Here is a 17,045-nt window from a genome sequence, read left to right on the forward strand (position 1 = left end):
CATGCGGCGTTGTGAGGGGCAGACCAAATAAAGCACAAATGCAGCCTTTCCAGACTGAAGATTGGCAGCCCCTTATTTATGGCTTTGTCGATTGCTTGGAACGATAAGGTCCTTGCACCAACAAATTCTGTTAAGTCTTATACACTTGAAAGTAAAACGAGATAATGCAAAAATCCCAAAACACGGTAGTATAACTGACTGGATTAAAAACCACCGAAGCGAGAAGCAAACATCAAAACACAAAACCAGGGTGACAAACGGGATTTTAAAAAAATGTATTAAACAATTCCATCTTAAGTCGCTTTTGCTGAAAGTCTGGGGACCTGAGGGATGGAGGCCCATCCCCACCCCTCTGCCCCTGAAGTGTTAGGGGGATGCTCATGAAGAAATGTTACTGTGTGAATAACGCGAGGCAAGCCAGGTAGCCAGGGCTAATGAGCTAATTGCCTACACCTGACGAGTACTGACTCAGCACGACGTGGGGGATATAAGCAGTCTGCTTATGCTGGGTGTTGCTGCGTGTTACTGCGAGCTGTGGAGTATTGTAGGCTCATAGGTAAGGTGTATTGCTGTATATGTATATAGAAAGTGCTGCCTTCAACTGTAAGACTAGCTTGTGTGTATAGATGTACATAATACAATCTGTAGAAATAACTAAAGCAGAGTCCAAGTTGGCAGGGTCCAAGTCAGCTCCCTTGCACCGGGCTGTGCAGGGGGATTGCTCGCAGCCTCCCAGAGTCCTTCCCTCCGTAGGTACGTCTCCATCTTAACACCACGGTAGGTAGTTGTGGTCGTTGAGCCTGGTTCATGGAATGCCACCCCTCACTGACCCGGCCTCCGTGACGTCTGCTGCCAACTCCCACGTCTGCCCACAGCAGCAAACCGGTCCTCACGACAGCAGGATCACACGCCAAGCGCTGGGCCCGGCGTGCGACTGGCACAAAACGCGGCTCTGACACAAAGAAGGGTGAATTAGTCGCTCTGCCTCCTACTCCCAGGGAAAGGGTTAGCTGGAAGGGAAGCCAATATCAGCCGAAGGACCTGAATTCCTGGTATGTATAAAAATCCCGGGTTTGCCCTGCACTTCTCATCAAAGGCATATTGTGGCACCCCTTTCTTTTTCCATAACTGCCTCGAGGAATAAATATTACATAAACCAAAGCTATGATTATGTAAATATAATGTTTATATGTTGGGAGGAGGAGATAGGAAAAGACATCTGCCTATTAATACTTTAAGGTTGTGATTAGTGTTCATTTTCCCCCCATCACCCCAGAATTTCAAACAGCTGAGGCTTTGACAGCATTCAGTAATGCCCTCTGATATGATACTCATTGATTTAATCAGTTCCTGGGAGCTGCCAGATCACATCATGTGGGGAATAACCTTTTTTTTGGGGGGGGGGTTGTATTGAGCCGTTTTTGTTTTTAAGAACCCTTTGCATCACTAAATGCTTTTATTTTGTTCAGCATAAAAGCTTCCATATAAATTCTTAAGGGAGGTTGTTTGGAGCGACCTTCCCACAAAGCATCTGGGTCATCTCAGTTGAACATCTGTGATCTATAGAGCTGTTTCCCCTTGTGACCCCAAAATGGCAACTAACCATATTGGTCCATTAGAGAGAGAGAGAGAGAGAGACCGACCGGGAATAGAAGATAGGTATCATTTTATTTATGACCAACTGAAAAACAGGGAAGGAAGAAGGCCAGAAATGGTCAGAATTATTTTTTCAACAAAAAACAAAGGAAGTGGGAGAGAAGCTTGTAACAGTCATAAAATAGGTGTATAAAAGATGGCACAGAGGCTTAATTAGTTTTGCTGGTCCCCTAAAATTGCACCAGAAGCCACTGAGAAAAAGAGCCAAGGCTGATCCCTGTTAGAAAACATACTGACATCTTATTTGAGTCAAGCTTGACTTTGGTGGCTTCATGGAGACATCCATGTGGTGGGGCTAGAATGGCCTGGGGGGAGTGTTTTGGGGCAGTAAGGATAATTTCCTGACTTCCTTAAAAAAAAAAAAAAAAAGGCTTGCTTCTTTAGAGAAATGGCCAACAGGTAGGGAGAAGGTGCCCACACCAGATTCCTGCTTGAGATCCGAATCCTGCATGCCATCATGCTATACCATTAGTCATTGAGGAGCAACACCAATAGAAGATTATTGCCCTTTTGCCCCCCTGGGGCATTCCTGAAGGCACTTGCTCAGCCACTTTGGAGATAGTAGAATTAGATTACTTGGACCATGGGTCTGATAGAACTCATCTCTGGTTGACCATGACATTTAAGAATAGCTATTCCTCCCCCTGCCCCCATTCAGAGGCAGTCTATCTTAGTAAGGTCTTTCCCCATTGCTGGACTGAAGTGGCCTCTCCTGCTTTGTTTTAAGTTGGACTTCTCTCCAAGCTGATGAGTGGCAAAGTCTAACAGACTTTATACACATTGAGGCTCCCTTGGACGCTGTAGAACAAACAGAGAAAATACCAGTTGTGGAGTCCTTGGTGTTCTCTGAGCTTGGTTGTTTGCTTACAGACATTTTATTATCCAGCTAGGTAATATCATCAGTGCTACTGAGTGTGGGGTTTGCGCCCTGTTTATATATAGCAGCTTGCCTTGCCAGTGTTGGTGGGGGTGTGGTTTTCTCCTTGGTAGTTCCTTCATTAGGGTATTGTTTTCTGTGGAGTTCTTGGTGTTCTCTGAGCTTGGTTGTTTTCTTGCAGACGTTTCATTAGCAAGATGTTACCTAGCCAGGTAATGAAACATCTGCAAGAAAACAACCAAGCTCAGAGAACACCAAGGTTCTCCACAATCCAACCCTGAGCTACACATATTCTCTTCTATTGGTATTGTTTTCTGCTTGATTGTTTGTCTGGTGTTAATCCCTGCTTATTTGGGTGTTGGCTGCTGGAGAGGATGTGTTCTGGTCTTTTTGTTTCCTTCTTAGCTTTTTTATTGTCTCTTTTGAATGGTGTGTAAATGTGGTTTATCTCTTATGTGTCTGTTGATGGCTAATTTGTCTGAATGCCAAGCTTCCAGGAATTCCCTAGAGTTTTTGGATTTAGCTTGGTCTAGGATGCTCAGTTTCCCAGTTGAAACCATGGTTGAGTCTGTCCATGTGTTGTGAGATTAAGGAGTTTTCATTGTGTCTTCTGACTGCTGGCTGGTGTTCATGGATGTGCTGTGCTAGTCTTCTGTCTGTCCTACATAGTGGCTGTTACAGTCCTTATACTGTATGTTGTAGATGACTTCTGTTTTTTCTTCTTGGGCTACTGGGTCTTTTGGTTTACTTAAGATGTATTGGAGGGCTTTAGTTGGTTTGTGTGCTATGGAGATGCCATGTGGTTATAATAGTCTGTTGGTAGTTTCTGAGATTTTTTTTGATGTGTGGCAGTGTTATCCTTTTTATAGCTTGTGTTGGTTGTGCTGTAGTGAATTGAGTGGTCAGGCACTTTTTGATAAAGTTGCGTGGATATCCATTTTGTTGGAAGATGTTGTAGAGGTGGTCTCTTTCCTTTTTCTGGTGTTCTGGGTCGCTGTAGTGTGTTTGTGCTTGTCTGAATAATGTTCTTACACAGCTCCTCTTGTGGGAGGTTGGGCTGTTACTTTGGTAATGGAGCACTTGGTTAGTGTGGGTTGTTTTTTTTTTGATAGACTTGTGTTTCTAATTTGCCATCATTTCCTCTGCTGATGAGGATATCCAGGAAGGACAGCGTGTTGTTTTCTTCTTCCCTTGTGAATTTTATTCCTTTGAAGATGTTGATTGTTTCATGTGTCTTTTCTAGTTGTTCCTTTTTTATTATGATGGTGCCGTCTACATACAGATCCATACTTTTGATTGTATGTGTGGGAGAGCTATAATTTGTAGACGTTGCATTATGGTCTCTGCTATGATTCCTGAGAGTGGTGATCCCATGGGTGTGCCTCTGATTTGTTGGTACATTTGTCCATCAGACTGATGAAAGTAGGTAGTGAGGCAAAGGTTGATGAGGTCCACAATCCTGGGTATTTTGATCTTGGTGTATTTGGTTACGTCGGGTGTATTATGTAGTACTGCTGCCATGGATTCTTTCGCTAGTTCCGGATCTATGGATGTAACGAGTGCTGTGACATCGAATGAAACCATAATTTCATGTTCTTCTATTTTTAGGCCTTTGATTTTTTGGAGGCACTATAGTGGGGAGTTGACAGAATACTCACTCCCTTCTGTGAGATGCTCAAGCTTTTTTGTAAGTTCTTTCGCTATGCTGTATGTTGGGGTCCCTGGTGACAATACAACTGGATGAAGAGGTATGTAGGGCTTGTGTATTTTTGGGCATCCATAGAAGCGTGGGAGGATGGGTCCACTGCTTTTCATCCGCCACTGTCTTTTGTGATTTGACCTTTCTTGATTAGTTTGTTAAGGGTTCTCTTGATCAGGTTGTCTAGTTTCTGTATTGGGTTGGTGTTTACTGGGGTGTAGTTTCCTTGTCCTCCATAATTCTTTGGCTTTTTGTATATATTGTGTTCTGTCCATGATAACCGTGGTTCGGTCTTTGTCTGCTGGGAGGATGGTGATGGTTTGTCCTTCTTTAGATTTTTGAGGGCTGCTCTGTCCTCTGCTTTGAGTTGGTTCTGCTCCTATGTTCTTCTGGTCTGTGGTATGAGTGTCTGCCTTATGTTTTCTTGGGTCTCTGTGGCATGTCCTGTGGTTTTAAATGCTGCTTCTAAGGCTGCAAAGAATTCTAGCTGATTAGCATTGTCTGTGTTATAGTTGAGGCCTTTCTGGAGGATATTGTGTTCTGTGGTGGAGTGTGGGCGGCTGGACATGTTGACTACCCATTTGGGTTCAGGTACCTCTTTGCTTCTGGGATTTACCTTGAGCTAAATTTCTGGGGTTTAGCTTGAGGCAATGAAATGTCGGCAAGTAAACAACCAAGCTCAGAGAGCACCAATGACTCCACAGTTCAACCCTGAGCTACAGATATTCTCTTCTGTTGAAAATACCAGTTGAATACTGGTTCAGCTAAGGAATATTTTGAGACATTCTCAGTTATGGGCTGGAGATGAGATGAACCCCCCCTCCCAAAATGTCAACAGAGCACGTGTGTCAATGCGCCATGGTTAAATGCAAGGGGGAAAGGCTCTTAGAATACCAGTTTGAGGTGGTCATTGTCTAAAGACTTTTGGGCAGCAGAAAACGGAAGCAGGATTGGGGCTAGTCTGACCTCAGGTTTGGTGCAGTGAGGGCTATTCATGCATCTTTCCTTTTATTTTTTATTAATACTGTTCTGAGCATCTGTGAATGAGAAACTGCCTCTTGTTAAGGATGCTCCACTTTCTTCCTGCCTGCCTCTAATGACATCCTCCCTGCCTCCATCCTGCAGTTACATTCCTTGGGATCGATCTGACCAAAGGAAACGGGATTAACTCTGGGACTGTAATTTGGAAACAGCCTCGAAATCTGACTAGAATTTCACTAGTGCCTCAGAGGCTGTGGATTGGGGAGCCAAAACGAAGAGATCAATTTTACTTAGTATCTGGTTTTCACTCGTAGATACTCTTGACTTTTTCCTTTTTGACAGAAAGGCAGAAGCTGCTTGTGCCTCGATAGAATAGAGACTCGTGAGAATGGAGCATTTTTGAGTCTGATCTGTTTAACCTTTGCATATTGAAATGGTTCTGGGTTTTATTTCAGGCCGTTCTCATTAGATTACAGCCCTGTTAACGCACTGCATGAATGAATCGCTCTTTTCAATCCCACGTCCCAATTCTTTACCTTTCAATTAGATTGTTTTGTAAAGTATTTTTTTCCTCCTCCTGAGAACTCATGGTATTTATATCAGCTCTTTACGACCACAACTACCTTCCCCATTCTTCCCAGTCATTTTATATGTTTTATTTTGCCCAAGTGTTCATAGAGATTCTTTTTCCGTTCAGCACTTTATCTGTTCAGGAAGCACTGAGTGATGCCATTGTGTCACTCTGCTGCCAGAAGAAAGGGGTTGTTTTTCTGTGACAATGGGTGCCCTACAAAAATGTGTGGGGTGGGGCAAACTGAAAAGGCAAAGATAAAATGTTCTGACCTTAAGAAACAAACAAAAGTTGTGGGGGGAGAGAGAGAGAGAGCCAATTTGGTATGGCTGGAAGAGCATCTTAGCTTTAAAGCATCCAGGGATATCCACTCCCTGCTGTGTCCACACAAAAAAGCAGTACACTCCTCTCACAACTCTAGTACACAGCCTTTTTCAGTCTGACAATAGTTTAGCTTTGTCTGCCAGTCTCTCTGTGAATTTGTGTCTGCTTCCTCTGTCTTTTCTTTTACTAGCTGTTTCTGAACCAAAATTCAGAGGTGCGTTTATTTGAAAAGATGACCTCCACCAGAAAAGAAAGATTAGGACTCCAAAGAAGGAAAATAATGAGAGGAAGGAACCTGAAAGTTTGTCCAATTCCATCAAACCTCTCAACCATTGTTTTTCCTTAAAACCAACCATGGGCCATAATTAATGAGTAGTTGTTAACAAAACACCACTATGTTGATTGATTATGTGCTATTAAGTCAGCGTCAGCTGTTAGCAACCACATAGGTAGATTTTCTCCAGGAAGACCCATCCCCAGCGTGGCTCTTCAAGTCCCCAGTGGTGCACCCATCACCACTATAATTAAGTCCATCCACCTTGCTACTGGTCCTCCTCTTCTTCTCTTTCCTTCCACCTTTCCCAGCATCAGAGCCTTCTCCAGAGAGATGGGTCTTTGCATCATACATCCAAAGTAGGATAATTGGAGTCTGGTCATTTATGCTTCAAGTGAGAACTCTGTTGATTAGCTTGATGATCCATTTCTTGGCCGCTCATGGTATTTTCAGGAGTCTTCTCAAACACCAAAATTCAAACCACTATGCTAGAGCAAGGACCAGGAAAACTACTTATTAAGGTCAGCAGGATCTGCAGCAAATGCCAAAATGACAACACACATACGATGATACTATTTCACAGATTCCACTAGTGATGTTCTTCTGTCCCACCTTTGATAGATTTACATAGGTTAATGGCATTTGCATCATCTCATCACTCACATGTTCCCATTTGCACCCTTCCCCCATCCCCTACCCCCCAGCAGTGGATTGTGCACTTGCAGCTGATTAATTCCAGAAATAGTTTGTGATTATTTTAAATGGTGCCAGGACCGTGAAGAATAGCTTGATACCACCCCTGTTTCTGTATCCTAGTGCAGTGACTGACATGGTGACTTAGTTGACGTACTGGTTAGACAGTGTCACTATATACTTGTCCCATTCCGTGTACATATCTGATACGTATATGATATCTGCAGAGCCCTCTCATCCTGGACATAATTTATTTCAACTTCTTCCCTCAGGATGGCGCTACAGAGCACTGTATGTTAAAACATCTAGACACCGGAACAGTTTTTTCCCTCGTGCCATTGCTCTGCTGAACACCTAATTAAGGCAGCATGACAAACTGATTGGCATGGCATGATAAGATATGATTGCCAAGATGTGACTGATGATGCTCTGCTACATGTTAATATATGTTAAACAAGGCAGGCCACAGCATATAAATAGAGAGCAAACCCCATCCCATTCTAGCACTGAAGATGTTACCTAGCCGGGTAATGAAACGTTTGCAAGAAAAGAACCAAGCTCAGAGAACCCCAAGGACTCCACAATAGCTTCTCCTCTTAAAAATGAATATATGTTAGTCAACAGCCGTAGTATTATTCTTCCTCCAATTCTCCTTTTCTGATTATATACTAAAACTATGCAATGTTATTACTTTTTATTACTCCTTATTTTCTGATGCTATGCAAACGCTGAGAGTTTTTTCCTGCACCGAAGACAAATTCCTTGTGTTTCATACTTGGCCAATAAAGTGTTCTATCTATCTATCTATCTATCTATCTATCTATCTATCTATCTATCTATCTATCTATCTATCTATCTATCTATGTATCGTGTTGGTAGGTTGTACGCTGAGGTAGGGCATCCTGTGGATTTGCACAACTGTTAATACAGAGAGATTGCCTAAATGATTTGTTTGGCAGGAGGGATCCAGTTCTATTTCTCATGATCCATAATATCCTATTTTGGTGACATTGGGTTGTACCATATAAGTGCTGTTTCTTCTGTACTGGAAGTTTGGGCAGTGCCTTGAGTCACCTTTCAGACCGTTGAAATATTATCTAAGTTAGAAATAGAAATAGACTTCAGGCTTATGGAATCCAGTCCACTTTTTTACTAGAAACCCAAAGTTCACCTTTTGAAGGAGGTCCAAAAAGGTGGTTTGAGGATGTTTTTAGCCAATTGCCTCCTTCATTTCTCAGGCCACATTGTTTCCTTTAAAAAATATAGCTGAATTGTTACAGATTAGGGATTTTAAATGGCTAATTTAGAGGGTAGAGGGCAAGTCTTATTTCCGGTGTTAATTAAGGTGAAGTTAAAAAAAAAAAAAAGGAAAAAACCTTTCAGATCTGCAATACATTATCCAAGGATCTACTTTGTGTCCATATTCCATCCGTCAAGATGAGGAGCACATCACTCACTCAGAGCAATGAACGAAGCTCCTTCCACTTACCATGCTCTTGCAAATATATATATAATGTATGTATTAACCTGTTAATCAGGATTTGGAAACTTGAAATTTAAGGATGGGGAGAGATCATATGCCAGCTGGATTTCAGCATTGTCACCTAGGTTACAGCTAACATGGAGAAAGCTTTGTGTTATAGCATACACTATTTTCCCCTTAGACAAGGAAGGGCTTTGTTACCTTAGTTCCAACAGTATCTTCAAGAAACCGAACAAAGAAAGTTCAGAGTGGATCTCCTTGGAGAGGTTGGGAGCTCACTGAAACTTTGTCGTGACAAGACGCCTCCAGCTCAGGTGTGCTGGTCAATGTTAGCAGAACTGCTGGCCCCCTGAAGTTGTCTGTTCTTGGGAGATGGAAACTGTTAAAATTCAGCACCTCTCTGAAGCACACCACTATTGTAATCTCTGTCTAGATTGTGTAAATAATATCATGACACATGGATGAAAAAGCACGCTGGAACAAGAGATTTCAAACTTAGTCTGTTTCTGCAACATGACTGGATTGGTTTACAATCTTTATTTCTTAGGTGCGAAGGGTTTTGTTATGCTCGTTTCATTTGCCAGATCACTGAGTGCGCCCGTCTTTATGTAGGCGGAAGGATCTTCTTCTTTCTCCATCTCAGATTCAGCCACTTTGTTTTGCTGCATGGGGGGGGGGGGGTAGAAGGGAGGCGACAGAGCTATGCACTTCTTGGTTTCCACTTCATACATTTTTTTCACCTTCTAGGGTCTTTTTGATACCATGCTGCTGAAGGAATTAAAATAAAGAGAGATGGAGCAAACAAAGGAAGCTAAAGCTAAGCATGGTGACATCCTGCACATGAATTGCATTGAGACCATGTGGTTCAATGGGAGGGTGGTAATAAAGTTCTATTATTTATATAGAATTAGTTGGCAGCCACTGTGCTGTATTACTTTTTTTAACAAATGCCACTTGTTTTCTCTAAAGGGACAAAGGACAAGGAATGAACCATGTTTTCCCTCCCATCACAGAGTCCCCCCCGCCCCAAATTTCTTAAGTGCTGAGGATAAAATGTTTTGTGGGCCTATAATTCATTACTTTTTGAACCTTTAAAGTACTCTTGATGGTCAAGCATTGTTCCTACAAATCTACCAAACATCATATCTATAATTTATCATGACCCCCATATATACATAGCTACGATGACCTGCCTCATTTGAAAACAACTTTTTATGGATCTGATCTGGCAGCATCTGTAGGAGCAGATTCAGTGCGCCGTTCCCTTAAAGGGCAGCATTGAGGCGTGGCTTTGCAGATTAAACGCAGGTGGACTAAGTCATGCAAATAACAGGATCTTGAAAGCTTTCCTTTCCTTGGGTTACACTTCAGTGCATCAGGATCCTTCTGTTCTCTGAAACGGAGCGGCTGGAACATTGCAACTGAGTGTAAACTCCCCCACTCCCCCTTCTCCCTGGAAACACCTGTGGCTTTTTGAAAGGTCATTTGAATACCTTTGAGACTAAGCAGATTCTTACTTTGGCATCCTCTTGGAACTTCTATGGGTGAAGCACCTGTCCTCCCCCAGTAGTTTGAAGTGGGGTGGGGGAGGATAGAGCTTCAATTTCAGGAGTGGCATTTTGGACAAAGAAGCTTTTGATTAAGACAATACTGCACACACTGTCCATTTTTTTTCTGGAACCAGTTCTCCCAAGTAGGGTGACCGCACCTGAGTGGCAGAAGTCTAGATGAGGATGAGATAGCATAAAATAAATGCAACCATTTTTAATTCCTTGCTGCCATCTAGTGGTTTTTCTGGAGTTTTGCAGCCCAGGTCCAGTAGCCCTGCTCCCAAGGTAAGCACGACTGGTTGGATCCCTGTTCTTCCAAATGAGACAAAGTTCTGCTCAGCTGGCCGACCTTGATCCTGGTTCTCCAACCATCTTTTTGTTATTGTACCTTGAGAAGGAAAAGGCAACACCTGCTTCTTGCTGAGCTGAAGGGGGCAAGAGGATCTTTGTATCTCCCAAACTGGCCTCTGCCTGGCAGGCACGGGGGTCCACAGTGGGGTGAAAAATGTCAAGATGGCAGCCACAACCCTGCAGTCAAAGTCTGTAGAAAAGCGGAAGATATTTACTTGCCTTTCCCTATGAACATGCCTGCTTGGAGGACTGAACGCTAACCTAATCAGTATCAGGCAAGCCCACTGGAAAGCACATGGACCGTGTGTCTTCTTCCTGAAATGAATACTTTCTGAACAAAAGCGGCCCATCTTTTGGCTCTATATCTACTGTGGGGAAACCTGTTAGCTGCCCCTGCCTGTTGGAAAACCATTATCTCATTCTTGCTGCTTGCAGATTTCCATTCCTTGCGTGATCCTCTGGCATGTCTAGTGTGTTTTAATGGGCAAGTCTTGTGTTTCATCTTCTCTGTTTGGTTATATATAAGAGCATGAGTGTGTCTCTGCTGTAATGGCTAGGAGAACCTTGAACCAAAAAATGTTTCTGCAAATATACCCTTTGAATCTGTATTTCTTGAGTTGTCCTACCCCACCCCAAATAATAATTCAGGCAAGTGAGAAAGAGGATTTAGTTGTGGAGTGGTCAAAGGGCATTCAGACAACCCAATATTTTTAATTTTTCTATAAAGGAAGATGCTTGACTCCTAGGGTTGGTTTAGAAATTCTCTTTTTATGGTTGTACATAGATGTGACAGAAATTGAACAAGCTAAGGCATGTGGGCAAAGTGAAGTGGTTTTATGACTTTGGTGGCATCGTCTCAGAGAAACGTTTAGGTGGGAGGCAAATGTTGGTAATGCACGATTATAAGACTTCTTTCCCCATGAAATGCACTGAGACTATCATACAGGGAATAGAAAACTGTAAAAGGAAGATCTGGCATTCTGTTTCCACTCAGCCATGAAGCTCACGAGGTGGGAGAGTAAAACCTGAGGAAAAATTAGGAGTGTCAAAAGGTGGTGGTGATGGGGGGAAGCATAGCATTATGAACTCTCAGGGACATATTTGAAGCCCTTCCAAACTGGGCTGAATTCCTACATGTGGCTGAGATGCAAAGTAAAATTGTAAAAGAATGAAGGTAACATTCACATAATTGTTGGTGAGAATACAGAAGCATGTATCCAAGGTCACTGACTATAGGGAGACATAACAGGCAGAGCCCCTTTTAATTAAGAAGATAAACTAGCCGGAATTTCAACACTCTTATAATAACAGTGAATAGCTTACTGATGTCATCAATCTCTGTGTGCTGTGAATATTGTTTTGTCTTTGGAACCCAACCTTTGAAGATTCCTAATGATGCAGAGATAGGAGGTTTGAGGTCTGGGTCATGTTGCTCACTTAATGGTGGTGCCCCTCAACTGCTTCATAATTTCTAAGATTGTATTTCATAGTCTCTGAACCAAGTATGTCCTTGTGTCTTGCAGGTAGAAGATGCCATGCTTATGTTTGACAAGACCACCAACAGACACAGAGGTAAGGAGGGGAATGAACCCCAGTCAAACATATCTATATACATATACTCATATATTTACTTTGTATGGATTTTCGCTGGCTCGTTGAAAGAAAAGTCTGTGTATTGTGGACAATGGATGCTTTTTTGTGTCAAAAGATGAAGCAACTTCTTTTATCTGCAATGTCAAATGTTCTCTCATGGTACCTTATGAGTTGCAAATGTTTCTTTCTCACTGGCCAGTATCATTTGGTGTCTACCATTCCATGAGTCTTTTGCAATCATATGTTTTAGTCATGGCTACTCTATTCCCATTTCAGATCTTGAGCTTTTGCATTTGGGCAGTCAGAAAGGACCCTTAACATGCATTTCATGAGTGTCTTCTGTAAAATGACCCGCTCTGGGAAAATCTGCAGTCAAACTTATTCCTAAAGTTGAATTTCTTCCTAGTATCTTACATATTTGATAATTTGGAAGGAAGAGGCAGTGATGTAAACTACTGGTTCTCCATCTTCCCACTCATTGCGAGAAGGACATTTCCATGTTTATAGACATTCTGTTTCTATGCTTTAATTTTGGAATCCTACGTGAAGCAAGGGCCTGGATTTGATCACCTAAATTGTCTTTTCCAACTCAATGAGCCTATGTCATAAGGATATTTTTAAAATGCAGCTGTATTGTTTAGAATAAATTTAATTGTTATGGCTTTAAAACATAAGCAAAAATAATTCCATTAGTAGTTGAAAGCAAGACAAAGAAGGGAACCTGATAAAGAATTGGCTGAGTATAAAAGGGCTTGGTGAGACTTGCTTGCTTTGAGACAGACAGACAGACAGACAGACAGACAGAGGAAAGCAGTGGGAAAAACTAAGGAGGAGAAATGTCTAGCGTTTGCTTATACAGTAGTAACAGACTGAGAGGATGTATTATGAGTTCAGTGGTTGCAGGCATTAAGAAAAGAATTAGATAAGGAGAACTAAGGACAACGTGAAGTTTTCTTCTTTGCTGCTTGGCCCCTTTCACTGCGAGGCAAGAAGCGTGGCGAAGCAAGGAAAGCAGTGGGAAAAATTGGAGGTGGTGGCAGGCAACAGATTCTTTCCTTGCATTTTGCAGCTGCTTACAAAGTAGTTTGAGGAGCTGCTGAAATGAGGGAGTGCACGAAAGAACTGGAAGTTCCATCATATGAAGCTGGAATAGCTGAAAGTACATCTCCTGAACTAACTCCTGGGCAGTGTTTATGCCACGTTGCTGTGATCTGACTAAATGATGCTTCCATTCTCTCAGCGGGAAAATGTGCTAGCGTTGGAGGAATGCTGGTGTAAACTTTATGGATGCTGCTCATGTTTCCCTCTTTGTTAGAGAACTACAAGTAGCTATTGTAAACTCTGCTCCATGGTCATGGAGCAGTCCCCAACCCAGTTCCATTCCGATGTGTTGCGATTCCACCTCTCAGGATAACCTCTCAGCCTGCCAGCTGGGAATTCTAGGAGTTGAGGTCCCAACAGGTTTGAAGAGCACCAAGTTGTGGAAGGCTGCTCTGTAACAAAATGGTAGTCCTTCTCTACAGATCTTTCATATGCAGCAGCTGTGTGGGTTTGCCTTAATCTCTCTTCAAAATAGCCATGCTTTCTTCTTCTCATTCTTCCAGCCCCCAGCTTCTTGTGCTGCCTATCCTTCAATCCTCCTGAGATGCTTTGTCTTCAAGGACCCTCCAGAATGTTGCTCTTATTTAAAAAATAAATAAATAAAAGGAGCTGCTCCTGGTCTTGGAAATGTTTGAAAGGTTCAAGCTTTTGTGATTTCCCCTCCCCCCCATCCAATATCTTTGTGATGAGCCAAACTTTCACCACATTTTGTTCCATGTGGTGCCTCTGCTATACATGATGGGTTTAATCCCTACATCTGGGCCCATGCGGCGGGATACAGGCTTGTGACAGGGTGCCCAAATCTGTTGTTTCTGGTCTCCATGGTTGATTTGAGATAATGGGAAATAATTGGGCTGAGAATGATTTAAGGAAAGTCTATAATTCAGTGGGGGGTTGTGATGGAGAAGGCCAGATTTTCAGGTTGGAAGATGTTTCAAGTAGCTGGGGTACTGTCTGATCCTGGAGTGTGTTGTTATTAGGCTGTGGTTTTCAGAGGATAAACTCAGGAAACTCTGTGTGTGTGTGTGTGTGTGTGTGTGTGTGTGTACGTCTGTCTGTCTGTCTGCCTGTGTTTCTTTCTGGGAATGGAACCTGGACAGACAATTTGGAGGCTGACAGAGTGTGGAGCGTAGTGGTTCTAGAGTGGAAGCCACCATGTTTTTATTTCAGAAAATCTCAGGTTTCCTACTACCGCCTTTCAAAACCTTTGCCAATTGTACGCTTCTGCTGTTCATTTGCGCTCTCTGTTTTCTCTCCTGGAATCTTCCAAACAAAAGCCATTTGAAAAGACAGTGGGCACGCTCTGTCTTAAGGTTAACTGGCTCCATTTGCCAATTGACTGCCTTGGAAAGAAGCGTCTGCTTTCCAAAGAGATATCAGGAGTCTTTCGGGGGCATAGTTGACCCTGATGAAACTGTGTCCAGTGCTGTGGTTGTACACAATCAGCTTTGATCAGTGAGAGCTTTGGGCATTGCTGCTCCCACCTATAGATGTGTGTGCAATATTTCTTACATTTCAGGTCTGGCACTTCTTTTTCTTTTTGTTTAAATCTGGAACTCTGACAGCTTGCAAAGACCTAATGAGGAGCTGTTCAACAAGGAAGCCTCGAACAGCTCTTGTGTGGTCTCTGTGTGTCATTCCCTGCAGGCAGTGCAAAGGTGACAAGTTTTAGAATGGAAATAGCGAAGGCACTTTGGTGTCAAATTCTAGGGCTTGATTTTTCTTGTTAAGGGAATAGGGTTTTTTTTCCTCCAAAAAGTTTAATTAATGCCCCTGAGGCAAACTACAGTAACTTCTTGTTGGCACTCTTTCTCACCTGTAACATTGCTGAGGTGTGAGTAGAGTCAGTTCCCACCTCTTCCCTTCTTTCTTTTCCCCATTCCTCCCCACCCTCCATTCACGGTGGAGCTTTGGGTTTTACCCTGTGGTGAAGATACCGAAGGATGATCTCTATGAAACAAGGCTGATGCTTCATGCTGGACCCAGCAGGCGGCTCTGTGGTTGAGCATCCCAGCCCTTGTTAAAGGGAAGTGCAAAGGCAGCTTTCCCCATGCGAGCTCCTCTCCATTTCTTTGAATTGGCCTCAGTTGGGTGAAAAAAGGGGGAGTTTTGACACTCCTGTTGATTGGTATCAGTGAAAGTGTGTGGCAGCATTTCCTCTTCTACCCTGCCCAAAAGTATTTTATTTCTGTCTTTTGGGGATGTCTTGTGCCCAAGACCCAGCTGCAGAGATCCAGATGAAACTGGAAAACTTGAATGTAGTGGTTGTCAGGAACTCTGTAGCCCAGATCTGTGAGCTTCACACTAATCCCTGTCCTTTCAGGGTTTGTCAGCTCTACAAGGTAGACCAGACTAAGAAACTAATGCCAAGTAGGCTAGGACTACTTTTATTGTAACAGAATCTTGCAAGTCTGAATGCGCTTCCTCCCTCCCTCCCTTTATCTTCAGGTGGACTAGGGAGAAGCTTGTCTGAGACGTTTTCTCAAGGCTCACGCCCCTCTTATCTGACCATTGCCTTGGTAGCAGCTCTTCCTCCTGTCCTTCAAGGCCATTGCCTCTGTCCTCTACAGGGTTTGTGCTCCTTTGAGTTGATGGAAATGTAGTCCAAGGAGATCGCCAGGTTGGGAAATGCTGTGCAAGAGCCCCCATGCAGTAAATAATCTCCATGCTTCTGTGCAGGTGTTGGGTCAAACCAGAATTGCTGGGGCTGCTACTATTGCAGTCAGAGTACTCAAGAAGTTGAAGATAGTCTAACATGGCTCATAGATGACTGCATGTAATGGTATGTGGGAATTACCTTAGGAGACAGGGGAAGAGATGCTACCTAGAGAACGATCAGATAAGAGGGGGCATAGCCTGCAGCTGCATAAGGGCAGAGAAAGAAAGGAACCTCCCTAATATATCAGGTTGTAAAAGAGACGGTAGGAGATTTGTACTTTCAGACTTGTAGATTCTGTTAATGTAGCCTCACAATAAAGTAGAATCAGCTCATCTGGTCGTGGTTCTCATCGGGTCTACCTGGGAAGGCTGACTCTGCAGCCCCAATATGATAGTCCTGCCGATCAAGCTGAACCCAAGAATGGGGAGATGTCTCAAAGGTAGGCAGGCTGGAGAGTACAAACTAGGAGCAGTACAGACTGGGAATCACAAATCTCAAGGCAAAGTGGGAGGAACAACAACAACTTTTTGGCTTGGGGGCATTTCATATTTGTCTCTCTGAATGGCACCTAATCTTCTTGCACTACCTGACTGCCCAGACCATCAGGCTCATTGTTGGCTTATTTAACCCTAAATGGAAGGACTAGAAGTTCCCTTCTCCCACCAGCAGTCCAGATGGTGGCCAGGACCAGCACCTGATCTGGTCTTTCTGTTTTGAGCCCTGCAGTGTTGTCAGAGTTTTGCAGGAGCATTTGAAAAGGAAGGCACTGAAGACCTCGAAATTGGGGAGGTCATTAGAAAAAATGTTTCAGATTGGTGAAGGGATAGATAACAGGTTGGGAAACTTCTTAGCAAGTTGAATGGACCATTGTTGGAAACACACTGAAGATTAAAGAACTCCCTTGCCCCAATAACAGTGAAATCTCTTTTGAGTTGATGTTGACTTCTAATTTATTCACAGTGTCCAGGTAGGGGTTTGGGCAGCAGTATAGAAGTGATTTGCCCTGAAAAAATCTGGGAGTTTTTTTTTTTTTTTCCAACTTCTCAGTCAAACATACAACCTGGGATCACCTGATGATCTCCCATCTAAGTACTACCCAGGCCTGACTCTGCTTAGCTTTTGAAAATCAACCTGGCTGCCCTCTTAATGTGGATTAAAATGACTGTAGTGTTTAATGAGAATAGGTAACAATAACAGGGTTACTACTGAAGGGCAGTAAAATTAATGCATAAG

The 17,045-nt window shown here is 43.0% G+C and overlaps 1 protein-coding gene across 10 annotated transcripts in view; it reads left to right on the forward strand.

Annotated features, from left to right (window-relative positions):
* Positions 1 to 17,045, forward strand: part of MSI2 (musashi RNA binding protein 2) — a 509,931-nt gene that overhangs the window by 264,090 nt on the left and 228,796 nt on the right. For all 10 annotated transcript variants that reach the window (XM_088152520.1, XM_088152522.1, XM_088152519.1 and 7 more), the window contains exon 7: positions 11,983 to 12,031. In XM_088152520.1, coding sequence (XP_088008646.1) covers positions 11,983 to 12,031 — 49 coding nt within the window. The remainder of the gene's footprint in view (positions 1 to 11,982; positions 12,032 to 17,045) is intronic.

This window comes from Python bivittatus, unplaced genomic scaffold (assembly GCF_059951505.1).
Source record: "Python bivittatus isolate LINGU-HERP-01145 unplaced genomic scaffold, Pbiv_v1 ctg000690_np1212, whole genome shotgun sequence".
NCBI lineage: Eukaryota > Metazoa > Chordata > Lepidosauria > Squamata > Pythonidae > Python > Python bivittatus.